At 39.7% G+C, this 14,556-nt stretch overlaps 1 protein-coding gene across 1 annotated transcript in view; it reads left to right on the forward strand.

Moving 5' to 3' along the window:
* Positions 1–865: 865 nt before the first annotated feature.
* The window catches only part of TMEM30A (transmembrane protein 30A), a 38,752-nt gene continuing 25,061 nt past the window's right edge, over positions 866–14,556 (forward strand). Inside the window, 3 exon segments of the mRNA XM_070480791.1 lie at positions 866–1,018; positions 1,020–1,054; positions 1,056–1,395. Coding sequence (XP_070336892.1) covers positions 881–1,018; positions 1,020–1,054; positions 1,056–1,395 — 513 coding nt within the window. The 5' untranslated portion in view covers positions 866–880.

The following is a 14,556-nucleotide window of genomic DNA, read 5'->3' on the forward strand; positions in this document are numbered from 1 at the left end:
TACTGTATAATATCACTTGGGTAATCTAAAAAAGTAAAACTAGTGAATATAACAAAAAAGAAAGAGAGATCAAACTAGCGGTTACCAGTGGGGAGAGGGAAAGGAGGGGCAAGGTGGAGGCAGGGGATTAAAATGTACCAATTATTAGGTGTACTTTACAGCATAGGGAATATCGCCAATATTTTTTAATTACTATGAACGGGGCATAAGTTTTAAAAGTTGTGATTCATGTTGTACACCAAGTATCTCTTTCTCTCTCTTTTTAAGACTTAAATCAATATGCAAAAGATAAACGTGGACTTAGGATAGATGGTACAGAGTAACCTGGAGATCATTAACGGTGGCAAAACAAGTCAGAGCAATTAATAGGCATGATAACAGGGTAAACCCAGTTACACGATTTATTCCTGAGACCAAAAAGGTCACCAACCATATACATCCCACTTAATATTTATCCTTGCACCTTGAGTGGAGTTTATTTTTTTAAGTAGACAGAGTCGTGGTTCTATAACTCAACCAAATACTGCCAATGCCACGAGGCTAAGGCTCTCTCTGTGTGGCCTTTCTAATGCTGCGCTCCCCTTCACAAAGGACTTCGAAGTAAAGCAAACACCTAGTTGGCGTTGACCCCATCCGCTCCTTGGCTGACGGAAGCAGTGGGGGCCAGGCGGATCCGTCAGCCACCTGAAACGGCCGTCGCCATGATACCAAAAAGAGCGGACAGGTGTGCGCGAACAGACGCTTCCGTGAGCCGAGTGAAAGATGCGTCTATGGCGCAAGCGCCGAGGCCTCTTCGCCCCACCCGCCCCAGGACCGCGCATGCGCCAACGTGGCTTCACGCTCTGGGGATAGAGGCCCTCAGTTTGTCGTCACAGGGCAGATGATCAGGGTGCGTCCGCCTTTTCCCTCCCCCTTCCATCCTCCTCCCTTTCCCCCTCCCCTTGTCCCTCGGTCTTCTCCCTCCTTCCTCTCTCCCTCCCTCTGGCGTCTCCCGCCGACTCTCGCTTCCGGTCGGCGGCTGTCGGGCGGAAGAGTGTCCCGCCCCTTCCGCCTTTACGGCGGCGGCGGCGGCGGCGCCTGCGCGTCTTCTGTCAGGGTCAGCAGGCGGGTCCCCTGGGCCGTCCACCTGCGCGTCGCGGAGCCGCGCCCCGGGGGTCGATGGCGATGAACTATAACGCGAAGGATGAAGTGGACGGTGGGCCCCCGTGTCCTCCCGGGGGCACCGCTAAGACCCGGAGACCAGATAACACGGCCTTCAAACAGCAACGGCTGCCGGCTTGGCAGCCCATCCTGACGGCTGGCACGGTGCTGCCCACCTTCTTCATCATCGGCCTCATCTTCATCCCCATTGGCATCGGCATCTTCGTCACCTCCAACAACATCCGTGAGATCGAGGTGAGCGGAGGGCAGGAGGCGGCGGTGGGCGTTGGCGCCGCCGGGGAGCGCGGTCCCTCCTTCCTGGGGTCCCGGGGTCAGGCGGTCCTTGCCCTTCCCCACCTTCTGTCTTCCTCAGTTTCCTCTTTCTTTTCCTGCGGGTTTTTCTGAATTTGCAGTTTTGCCGGCGCTTTCTCTCGCTGTTTATTCAGTTAGGAAAGGACTCTTTGTAATGCAGTGTGGATCAGGGGAAGAACGCCCCTTTAACTTTAATAGGCGGTTTGTGTAGTTTTTAACCTCTAACGGAGGTTAACGAAGGGAGAAAAAAAAAGAAGAAAAGGAGAAGTGGAAAGAAGTTATATGGAGATCAAACTCCAGGAGAGTTGTCACGGTCAGAGTGTCACTTATCTGTGTGGGGATTATCCCGGGTCACGGAGATCAGCACCTTGGCCGTTGTTGGGATAAGGACCCCGGGTCACAGAGACAATGATGATTTTTATGTAAAGAAGTTGCCATGTGGCAGATCACGTATTAGGACGTGTGACCGAACTGTGTACAGTACTTTTCACGTTGAACTCACAGATGCTTTTACTTAGAGCGCGTATTACCGGTAAAAGGTAACCTGACGCTTCAATTCCGGTTTTACTTTTAGGCTACATTGATTAATAATCATGCCCTACATTCGCCCTCGTCCCCCCTCAACCCTCCCCACCCCGCCAGATTTTAAACTGAAAAAGAAAAAAAAAAAGTTAGTGACCACACAGGGAGAATAATTTGTGAATTATCTCCTGAACGTGTTACTGTTATAAGAAGTGATAGAAAAACTTGGGGAAACATCTTGACTTCTGTTGGAGAAACCATCATCGTAATATAGTATCTTCATACATCTGTAGTGGTGAACATAGGTTGGTACAGAATGTAAATACTTTGTGTAGATGTCCAGTATGAAACATCTGCTCATTCTCTTTTCTTGACTATCTGAGGGTATTTTTTTATCTGTTTGAAAGGGGAGGAACGGGTACAAAATTCTCTTGATTTTTTTTTTTTTCTGTTCTATCAGTTATGTCATTTTCCCCCTCTTTAATTTTACTAAATACTTTAAAATTTATGCATGCAGTTTAATAGGGCTTTCAAAACAACTTTATTTCAATGGCAGGAATAGATATACTTTCCAATTTAATTAACAGTATTACCTGTAAAAGAATCATTATATTTTTAATTGTACAAGGTGTACATTTCTGTGTTAGTAATAAGAGTCTATAGGATAGTTTTAAAGTCTTTTACTGAAAGGTCATTTTCAGTTAATAATAAAGTATCACAGTATATTTTTTCAGTCTGATGTTCTGTTTTATCATTTTTATCTCCTAGTAGTCCTTCAAATGCAGTACTTCATGTTCTCCCAACTGTATTGAGCTGTGCTGTGCTGTGCTTGGTCGCTCAGTCATGTCCGACCCTTTGAGACCCCATGGACTGTAGCCGGCCAAACTCCTCTGTCCATGGTGATTCTCCAGGCAAGAATTCTGGAGTGGGTTGCCATGCCCTCCTCCAGGGAATCTTCCCAACCCAGGGATCGAACCCAGGTGTCCCTCATCACAGGCAGATTCTTTTACCGTCTGAGTCGCAAGGGATGCCTCAAGCTGTGTTAGGACCGCACATACCAGGATGTGAGCATAGTGGTGTAATACAAGGGCCATGGGCTCTAGGTAGGAGTCAGGCAGAGCTGGGTTTAAATTCCAGCTCAGCTATTAACTGGCTTAGTTTCTTGGAAAGCATAATCTCCCTAAGCCTCAGTTTCCTCACCTGTAAAATAGGTAAATAATGCCTATTTTTGTGAACTGTGAGAATTAGAAACAAGATAGATAATATTCCTGGCACTACATTTATACACTAGTTACTATTAGTGATGTCCACTAATCAGGAGATGAGAAATGGAGTCAGAGGGGTTTGTATTTGCTAGTAAGCTAGAAAAGCATTGTAAAATTGAGACAGAAACCAAACCTGGATGTCTTGATTTTCAGTCTTACGCTTTTATACTACAGTGGGATCCTTGTGTCTATGTTTTTAGCAGATATTAAGATGAAAGCAGCAGTAGTTTGGAGTTTATATGATGAGTATTTACTAAATTATGAACTCAATTTGTGTCAATATTTACTATACTATGAAGGTAAATGTTAACTTTAAAGCTTTTGGATTCTGAAATAAAGTTCTTCACACTAGTTGATGAAATGGAAAGTTCTTAATTCTCACGTATGTAATTCTGATTTCAAGTTGTCTGAAGAGTCTGCTATAGCTTGATATAGTTAGAAGGGCACTGAAGTTAAGAGTAAAGGTGTTAAGAGTCCAGCTTTTACTCCCTGGTTTGTGATCTTAGGCATATTTTGAGTCTCAGTTTTCATTTCACTTGAAGAGCTGAAAGATTCAGAATAGATGATCCCTTAGAGGCCTTGTTCAACTTTAATATTCTGTGACTTCCAACTTTAATGTGATTTTAAGAAAAATGCTGCATATTCAGGTTTTATCACCTTTGAAACTAGAGGAGATGAGAATTAGGAATGATTAGGAATTTTATACCAATGGTCAGATACAGTTGTGCAAATACATTTTTAAAAAATTTGTTGATTATGTAGAGAATTGGTTCTGAATTGAGCCTGGAGTTACTACAAGAACCTAGGGAACTTCCCCAAAGCACACATACTTGTTTCTGACTGCTTCCACCCTTTGTCAGTCACTAGTTTTAAGTTGAGGGTTATTAAAAGTAAATATGTAACAAGAAGTTCTTGGCAACATTCACTTCCATACTATACGTTGCTCATATCTCTTTAGCTTATTTCCTCATTTTTGAAAATTTTAAGAACTTTCATTGACATATTACATCAAATTACTAGGCCAAAGGAGACTTGTCCAGTCAGAATGCTTTTGTAATATAGCTTAAAGTGCTAAGATCAGAAATCCAGACATTTTAGGTATGAAAATCAGTGGGTCTTCATCTTTTTCCTGGAAAGTTTATACAAAAAATTACTACTCTTGTAAAGCATGTTGGACTCCCCTAAAAAAGGTATTTAGAAGTAGATTATCTCCTCTCATTAGGTTTATATATCTTGTTTAGCTGGGTTTTAGATTTTCTGTTATCTAATAAGATGAAGTTTTTAGAAAACTAAATTTTCAGTCATAAGAAAATACTTTAAATATTTAATACCTCATTAAAACTAAGATTTAATATCTTCATTTATTATTAGCAGCAAGGAATAAGTATTTAATGTGGCAGTTGTAGGAGTCAGGAACATCTTTCTATTAATACCATAAAGGTAGTGTTTTTCTAGTTGATGGTCCTTGTTTTTGAGGCAGAGGTGTTAATTGAATAGTGTTAACCTGAAAAAGAAAGTGAAAGTCATTCAGTCCTGTCTGACTCCTTGTGACCCCATGGAATTCTCTAGGCCAGAATACTGGAGTGGGTAGCCTTTCCCTTCTCCAGGGGCTCTTCCCAACCCAGGGATCAAACCCAGGCCTCCCTCATTGCGGGCGGATTCTTTACCAGCTGAGCCACAAGGGAAACCCCAGAATACTGGAGTGGGTAGCCTACCTCTTCTCCAGGGGATCTTTCCGACCCAGGAAATGAACTGGGGTCTCCTGCATTGCAGACAAGATTCTTTGCCAACTGAGCTATCAGAGAAGCCCCTTCTATCCCTGATAAAAGTATTCTTAACTTTTGCAGTTTCACATGTTTATCAGTTTGAAGTTATATAGTTGTAAATTAATGGTTAGAATCAAATGAAAACGTTATTTGGAGTGATAGCATAAATTTAGAACTAAATATTTACTTCAAAATTAATGTTGCCAAGGTGTTGTGTTCAACCTACATTTGCATTTCAAATTTTAGTGGGGTTAACACTTCCACCCCCTGCAAACACGCTTGATTGAGAAACCCTAATTCTCTTCCTCTTTACCTTATCATTGTTTCATTTATCACCCTAAACTCTTTAATTCTGGCTATTTCTCTGTTTCCTTAGTTTCTGACAAAAATATATTTTTATCTTTTGATTTTACGCTTGTGTAATTTGAATTCTTGGGGCTTCCCAGGTTACTTGGTGGTAAAGAATCCACCTGCCAGTGCAGGAGACTAGGATTCGATCCCTGGGTCAGGAAGATCCCTTGGAGAAGGAAATGGGAACCCATTCCAGTATTCTTGCCTGGGAAATCCCATGGACAGAGGAGCCTGACAGGCTACAGTCCACAGCGTCACAAAGAGCTGGATACGACTTAGCGACTAAACAACAACTTAGATTCTTAGATTTAAGGATTTCAAAAGGATCTTCCTGTATTTAGTACTCTTTGTTTATGCTTAGCCCATAACTAAGAGTTAAAGAAGCATAAGTTGCTTTGTAGACATGATTGTTAAAATTTAGATAGTTCATGTTAAGAAGTGTAAAGATTTTAGTAGTCAAATGAATTGCAGTTGGTTAGAAGTTGACTCCTGAAAATGAACATATTTTTAGCATTAGTGTTATTTGTTTTTCTTGTAACTTTAGTACTTTAGGCAAGGCGTAACAAAGTAAATATGGCTAGGCAAACCATTTTTGTGAAGCCCAGGAACTGAAAATGATTTTACAGATGGACATTTGCAATTGAGTTTGATGATAGAGTACACTAACCTTGAACTCCAATAATATGAAATGTTATCTCCCCCAAATAATTTTATTCTTACTTGGCCTGTGTCACCAAAAAATTGTACACATTTGTTATATTTTGAATTCCATCAATTAAAATCTGTTATATAAGAGCCTATATAATATCCTCAAACTTGCCTCTTGGTTTGCAAAGCCTAAAATATTTACTTTCTGATCCTTTATGGAAAAGAATTTCCTGTCCTTGACTTGGAGTTTTAAAGAAACATACTGGCAAATTTAGCATTTGTTACAAAAATAGCAGTGTTTAATTTATATATTCTAATCCTCAATAATCTTTCAAGGTAGGTGTAGTGATCACTGATAATTGCTTGTATTCTACATTCTTTGTACAAATAAATGTAGAATACCTTAGTTGAATTTACCATTGATCTTGGTACAGGTAATATTATTATCCATGTCTTTTCGCAGATAAAGTTTGAGCAACTAAATAAAATTGCTTTTGAAGTTTTTACTTCATTTACCTTTTGTCTTCATTAGAGCCTCTAGAAAGGACAAGTAATTCTTTTTTATGTCTCTTATTTTTTAATTTTTATCTGTTAAAGATAAATTCTTTAGTATGAAATCATTAGTTCAAGGGGTACTTAAAACATTGTTTTTAAATTTAATCTAATTAATACTTAGAATGGGTTTACCTTATTACTAAGCATTTTGTTGAGTGACTTGTTTAAGTCTTACATTGATTTCCTTTAAGTCAGATTTACATTCGAAAATGGAAGTTCTCCAGTTCTTATACAGGGTACAAATGGCATGTCCTTCAAAGTCCTCCTTTCCCACTGCATGAAATCCAGTCAGCTTTCTTAAGAATGGAATGCAGTTTCAGAATTACTAAGAATTGTCAGTTTGATTTAGGAGAACAATTATAGTGGAAGCAAAAACAGAGCTGAGAAATATGATAGCTCTTAAACTAGTCATCTCCATCTGTTGTTCTGTTTTGCCTCTGGCTCTTTGTGTTTTGAATTTAAGCTGCTAGGCAGGTCTCCAGCTTGTATTCTGCACTGTGCCTTCTATGCTTTTGACATTTAATAGGCATTAATTTTTAAAATAAGGGAACTATAGTTCCTCTCCTACCTGGTAGCATCTTTCTTCCTAGGATAAGTTATGAATTATTATCTTAAGGATAAGCTGTTTTTTCCAAGTTTATTGAGGTTGCAATTGACAAAAATTGTATAGATTATATAAATTATTATTTATATAATTGTGTATATATTGATACATATACATTGATATACATATACATTGTGAAATGATCACCATAATAAAGCTAATTAACATGTCCATCACTTCCTATAGTTACTCTCATATTAAAAAGACAAGTGATAACAAGTGTTGGTGAGGATATAGAGGACAAGAAACTCTTATGGAATGTAAATTGGTACAGCTATTAGGGATAAGAGTATGTTAGTTGCTCAAAAAATTAAAATACAGAACTACCATAAGACCTAGTACTCCCACTAGGTATGTTTTTAAGGAAATGAAATCAGTATCTTGAGAAGATACAAGCACTCCCATATTCACAAACCTTGTTTTTGTATCCAGTGGATTTTATTACAATTTGGACATGGCCAGGCTGCCCTTGAATTTCAGTTTATGAAGGATATAGTGGGGTTTTGATGGTAAAAACTCATAAACTGAGTTAAATTTATCGAGTTTTAGTCAGCATTGAGCATTTTCTATATGTGAGGTGCTGCTCTGGGCACCAGAGAAGGCAACCACTCCAGTACTCTTGCCTGGAAAATCCCATGGACGGAGGAGCCTGGTGGGCTGCAGTCCATGGAGTCGCTAAGAGTTGGACACGACTGAGCGACTTAGCAGCAGCAGTAGCTCTGGGCATAGTATACAACAGAAAAAAGCTTATGGACAGGGCCTCCTTTTATTTTCCTTCCAAGTAGTGAGCCCTTCTTAGAAACCTGAAGAAGTCTTTTGGAGGAGATGAAGCATACACATAAAAGGAACAGCAAGCATTGCTGGATGAGTGGGACAGATAGAATATGCCCTAGTAGTCCAAAGAAAGATAAGATTACATGTCTCCAATAATTGTGGAAAACTTTCAGGTGGGCTTTGAGCTGGAACTTGAAGAATAATTAGCACTTCTAAAGAGGAGGTTGGATGCATTCCAAGAAAGCAGATTTATATGAGCGAAATTGTAGTAGCAGGAAATCAAAAGGTATATAAAGTTGGAGTGAGGGTAAATAAGCTGATGCTAGGTGGTGGATAGACTAGGTATTTGATGATAAAAGATGATGGTGTCCACTGTAGAATGGTTGCAGTGAAGAGCAGTTAGATTTAGGATGTATTATGAAAGTAGAGCTAAAAGAATTTTCTCATGTGGTGGGTGTGTAGGGTATGAGATAAATTGTAGAATCAAATCTAACTTGAAGATATTTTGGTCTGCATCAGAATGATGGATTTGTAGTTTTGTGACCAAGCATGGGTTTGTATGGCAGGTTGTAGAAACTGACAGCAAGTATTTACAGCAAAATGTAGGTGTTTATTTGTAGGGTATCACGAAAGGAAGTGGGGGACAAGCCACTCCAACCTGGTCTGTCAGTTGGGGCATTTCTTAAGGAAAAGAACAAAGAGGCTGAGATTAATGGTCACCTTGTAACATTTTTTTATTTGCAGTTTTGAGGGTCAGGATGTCTGTGGTTTACAGTTCTCTGGCCAGGTGGTGCATGGCTCAGGCATCTGTAAGCTCATCTTGCTCCGGAGAAACAGCCTGAGTTTGTGGGTTAATGACGATGCCCACAACAGCAGTTTTAGGACAGCAATGATGTTATCAACAACCACCATGATTTTAGTCATCTGACTCTGGTTGACTAGTGTTCAGCTAGCACAGGCAGAGGTCAGGGGACAGGAAAGGAATAAGTTTTGGATAGAGAGATTGATTAATCATAAACTCAGGGAACATGGTCTTAGGGGGACTTGGCTTCAATTTATCAAGATGGGGAAGACCGTAGAAAAAGTTGTAGTGTGATAGCAGGGGTTGGGAGGTTAGAAGCTGAATAAAGAGTTCTGTTTTTAACTTGTTACAGTGAGATGCCTTTTAAACATCCAAATTGGAAATAATGAAGACAACTGAATTAGGGAGAAGGTTGAGACTGGGGTTAAGTATTTTGAGGTTTCATCAGTGTAGATGATTATATTGAGACATAAGATGGAATGAAGTTAAAAGACTTAAAAAAGTAAGAACATCCAAAGAGAGCCATGAGTCACTCCAGTGATTATGGAGGTTGGGGAGGTGAGGAGGAACTAGCAAAGGAGACAGAAAAGGAACAGCTAATGAGATAGGAGAAAAACAAGGGAAATGTGGTGGTCTGGAAACCAGTTTCAAGTGATAACTACGCCCAGGGCTGCTACTGGTTCACGTGAGCGGAAGACTGGAAGCTGACCGCTGAGTTAACAATAGAAAAAGCAGCTCTCATGCAATGAATGGAGTCACCATCCACATGGGTTTCAAGCCAGAAACCCTGAAAGTCTTATTTGTCATCATCTTATCTCTAGCCACTAACTTCTGTAGATTTTACTTTCTCTGTATTTTTTGAATCTTTTTGTCCCCCCTATTTCCACTGCCTTTTTCTTAGTTTATGTTCTTCATATATTGCTGGATTATTGTAATAGCATTTTATTTTATTTTTCTAGTTGGCATTTTCTTCAGTCTTTCTGCACATTACTGCCAGAAATGCACAGACTAGTCTGAATATTTAAAAGGCTGATCTGAATATTTCATCTCTCGCTTAACATTTCTTCTATGTCTGCCTCTGGCATTCGGGATAATGTTCAAAACCCTTAATGTGGAATGTAATTTTCTTCATGATAGGCTACTTTCTGTTTCTCTGGCCTCATCTCCTACCACTCCCCTGCCCTTTGCTCTAGTCATAACCATTGCAGTTTATGAAATGTGGCATGTTGCTAGGTCAGCCTGGAATGTCCTTTCTTTTCTTGTTCTACTACAATTTTCAAATTTCATTCTTGTCCCACCTGATATATTGAATAAACGGTGCTTCTCTCAGGTTTCATAAGGACTAGCTTATAACCTATCATAACATTATTGAATTATATTTTAAAATTATTAATTAACATAACTTTCTATGCCACTATTATATAAGTTCTTTTGTGGCGTGAACAATGTATTTTTCCATTATATATTATCATCCTGGCATCTAATAGAGATAGTTCCTGGAATCTAATAGAGATCTAAAATGTTTGAATAAATGAATGAATACATTCCAAAGATGATGCCAAACTTTTGAGTTCGGATGCTTGGGACAGTGGTGGTACCATTTATAGGCATCAGAAGACCACTGTTTGGTGTATATGGGAGTCAGTGAACCATGACTGTTTTTTTTTAACTGAAATTTTTAGTGAAGTGTAATCCCCCAAATTAACAAGTCACATATATCTGGCTTAATTTTAAGAGCTCACCATGGATTTGAAATACCATGGAGTTGGTAAGAGTTTCAAGTGAGAGGGAAGAAATTCAACCAAAGGAATACATCTAGGAATATGAAAATGGGACTTGAGGATGGAAATACATGTATAGTATGTACATTATAATGTATGAAATATGATTGAGGCCGCACGAGGTTATTGTCAGAAAGTAGCACTGGAGACAAAGATAAAAGCCACTAATATTTAAATATCAGTTATATAACTATATAAAACAAAGGTTTATGTAGAAAAGACTTGTATTTCCTTTAAATAAAAGCCCTAGTGTACTCATACTGATTGCTTATCTGTTCCTTGGATCTACCCTCTTGTGTAGATTGAAGCATAATTAGCAAAGCCATTTTCATCAGTTCTGTCCTAGGCAGTTTTTGTAACTTGATACTTTAGTAAGAGTTTTAAGGGGTAAACTAAAACTTCATGTTGGGATATACTTTTTTGTTTGTAAAAATGCATTAAATGCCAGATATAAAAATTTTGTGTGTGAAACTTAGTATAACAGAATTCTATTTCAAACTCTGAAAGTTAAGATGTTCCTGAAATGACATCCACCTTGCCATAATAAGTTGTTTTTAATCTGTATTTTAGACGAAAACTATGAAGATTTGCTGGTACTGTTTAAAACATCAGCATATTCACGAATGGTGCCAATTTTATTTTTAAAACATAATGTCTTTTAAATTGACTTCCATGTTTCCAAATGATTGTACAATAAGAGCAGGACAGTCTTATACAAAGAACAGAAATTTTGGAGTTAGACAGATATGATTATATCACTGTTACAGATTGAATTGTGTCCCTGTGAAGATATGTTAAAATCCTAAGTCTGAGTACCTGAATATGACTTTATTTGGAAATAGAGTCTTTGCAGATGAAATCAAGATGAGGTTATTCTGGTGAGCTCCTGTTGAGTATATCTATCTGGTGTCCCTGTAAGAAAAGACAGGCATAGAGTGAAGATGCTCTGAAGAGAAGACACAGGGAGAATTATGTAGCAGCAGATGTGGAGGTGGTGTGATGCAGCTGTAAACGAAGGAATGCTGGCCATTGCCAGAAGCAGGCAGGAGGCAAGGACCATTTCTCCCCAAGGTCTCAGAGGGAGAATAGCCCTGCTGGCACCTCAAATTCAGACTTCTGCCCTCTAGAACTGTGAGAGAAGAAATTTCTCATGTTCTAAGACACCCAGTTTGCAGTGGTTTGCTTCACTAGCCCTCAGAAACTAATAATAGTCATATACTTAGCTGATTGGTTCTGGGCAGTCATGTAACCTCTGAATCTCAGTTTTCTTTCTGTAAAAAATTAAAATAGTTTTGGCACTGAATAGACATTTGGGAAATAATAGCTAGTTATTATTATTATTATTATTATTATTATGGCTTGCATGACATATTAATTCATTTATCATTTCCACATGTGAGATTGACTTACTGATTGAATTAGAGGTAAACACCTTTTCTGTAATTCCCACTTAGATTGTTTAACCTACAGAAACATGCAGCAGATTTCATAAGACTCATGGAATTTTATTAGGATGTGAAGGGTTAAACTTGTTCTGTAATTATCGTGTAGAACTAAGCTTTTGATTTTTAAAAAAAACTAATTTTAAAAAATAAAATAAGAATGAATTAAAAAAATTCAACTGTTAACTTTTAATTGACTCTAAATTATTTGAGTATGTGTTGACTTAAAAAAACCCATCAACCTTAAAATTGTGAGTTGTTTTGTTTGGGGGTCTTACTGAGTATTGAGCCCAGGAGACAGCCTCTCAGCTCTGAGGAACTGTCCCCAAGAGGTCAGGAAGGAGCCAGGATATACAGGAGTTTGGGGGGGTGGGTACCTAAATCCCAAAGAAGAGACTGACATTGAAGGTGATGATTTTAATGCTTTTCCGTGTCTGGGAAGATGCAAGAGTCTGGGCTTGTTGAAATGATTCCTTCGATGGGCATCTTGACTATCTTAGGCCAGTATCTCAAGTGCAGACGACTTCCTGTTTTTCCTCCATCCTGAATTTCCTCAGGGCACACCGTTGGTGGGCAGGTGCCGTGGGTAGTAGCTTGATGCTTACAGAACCAGGGTGGGGGCAGCATTTCCTGTCCACGTGTTGATGTGTGTGTCTTTCCTACACCCCCTTTCTCTGATGAGCGTTTTTGAAGGGAATATTTCTTCTTGAGGTATTACCTACTGAATAAAAAGGAAGCATTTTAAATGCTTTTAAAAATGTTCAGTGTCCCAGAATATCCTGCTGTCTTACTGTGCCCCCTTTTCCCCCTTCTCCTCACTCTTCGCAGTCCTTACCCACCTTCTTTCTTCCTGGGGTGTGGGTTATACAGATGACCTCATCTATAGTCGTAAAAACGTCTGTGGAGAGCTCAGTGCTGTCCCTCATTCTTGAGCCTTGAGTTAGAAGCAGTGTCAGTTGTTTCACTTCCTCTGAGGCAAGAGCATGGTCCACTGCCTTCTCTTTCTGCGGGAGAAGCTGGCTTCTGTGGTGTCGCACCAGTGGCACTGGTACGACTCACAAATTTCCAGCATCTGCCGGAGGCACCTTGGGCAAGGTTAACATCGCGACCTTCCTGTCCCGCCAGCTCTGTCTGCCCTGCCTGACGGTAACTGAACCAGCTTCGTTTTTGTTGCTGGTGGTTCTGCATCTTGTGTGTGCAGCTGTGTCGGTGCAAGGGTGCTGTCTCCTGAAGCCTCTGATACCACCATTTCTAAGAGTTCTGGAACAGCTCTGGGGTGGCTCTCTCCACAGCTCTATCCACATTTTTGTCACCTGGACTACAGAGCCACACTGCTCTAGCTTATAGTGACTCTAGTTACAAAAGTTACCGTTTAGCTTCGACTCGGTAATCCAGTTTCATTTTTCTGTTTACTGAGACCTAAATTTTCCTTACTACTGATTGTCAACTGTTTGCTAAATGGGCACTATAGAAAAATTAGATGCTTTAACTGGTGAACTCCTAATTGATTCTCAGATCTTTAACGCAGAACTTTATGTCCCAGATTCATGTATCTTGGCTTTGTTCATATGCTAAGCCCTTAGTTAGAGATTGTTCCTCTTGGTACTATCTCCTTGTGGGTAACATTCACTCATCAGTCCTCATGGAGAAATTGTGGGATACTGGATTAGGTATGAGTTTCCATAGGACCTGTATTTCTTTTACCAAAACACCCATTGCATTTCAGTGACGTGTGTGTTTTGTCACTGTGAGCTGCATGTGGTTAGGTATTGGGCTGAGTCCCTCTTGCCTGGAAAACACAGACATTCAAGTAAATATTAAGTTAATAAGTGGTCCTTTCCTGACAGAGCATTCAGAAAGAAATGAAAGTCATATTTCTTAGACTTTTTTTTTTAATCCGTTGTCACACAGGTGTTTGATTATGTTAGCCTCCTCTCTCTCCATTTACTTATTTCCTGCAGGACACTGTACACTCAGGATTACTTAGCCTTCAGAGGCTTTGTTTTCAGCAACAGTAACCAACTCTGGGTAGCTGATTGGGGAAAGGATTTATTGGAGGGAGATTGGGTATTTCTCACAACGAATAGATGGGAGGTCTAGAGGATCAGATTCAGAGACCAGAGGGAAGCAAGGAAAGTTTGGAAGCAGAAATAGTAGCTCAGATGCCACAGCCACTGTTTAGTTCTCTGATAGACTACTGCTTCGGCTGCTGGTCTCATGACACCCACTCGACTCTGATTTTGTGGAGATTCAGTCCTCTAGTCTGTATCAGGCTTGATCCAAATCGTATGCTTTTTTCTTGGCTCCTGGGGTTAGGATGCGGAAGGACTCAGATGCTCTCTTGGCTTCTGAAGTGGAAGATGGAGCCCTGTCTGCCTCTGAAACTCTCAACATGGAGAATTCCCCAGTGCTTGGGAGTGTGTTTGGGTGTTGGGCAACCTGATTAGCAACAAAGATAAATCACAGACATTTTTCTTCATTCTTATAATCTGGAGGCCCTGAGTTTGTACGTCAGGAATGATGGTATATTCCTTGTGTAAGAGGACATAAGATGGTGCTAAGAACATAGGTTTTAGAGAAAGTCAGAGCTGGGT

This window comes from Odocoileus virginianus, chromosome 19 (genome assembly GCF_023699985.2).
Source record: "Odocoileus virginianus isolate 20LAN1187 ecotype Illinois chromosome 19, Ovbor_1.2, whole genome shotgun sequence".
NCBI lineage: Eukaryota > Metazoa > Chordata > Mammalia > Artiodactyla > Cervidae > Odocoileus > Odocoileus virginianus.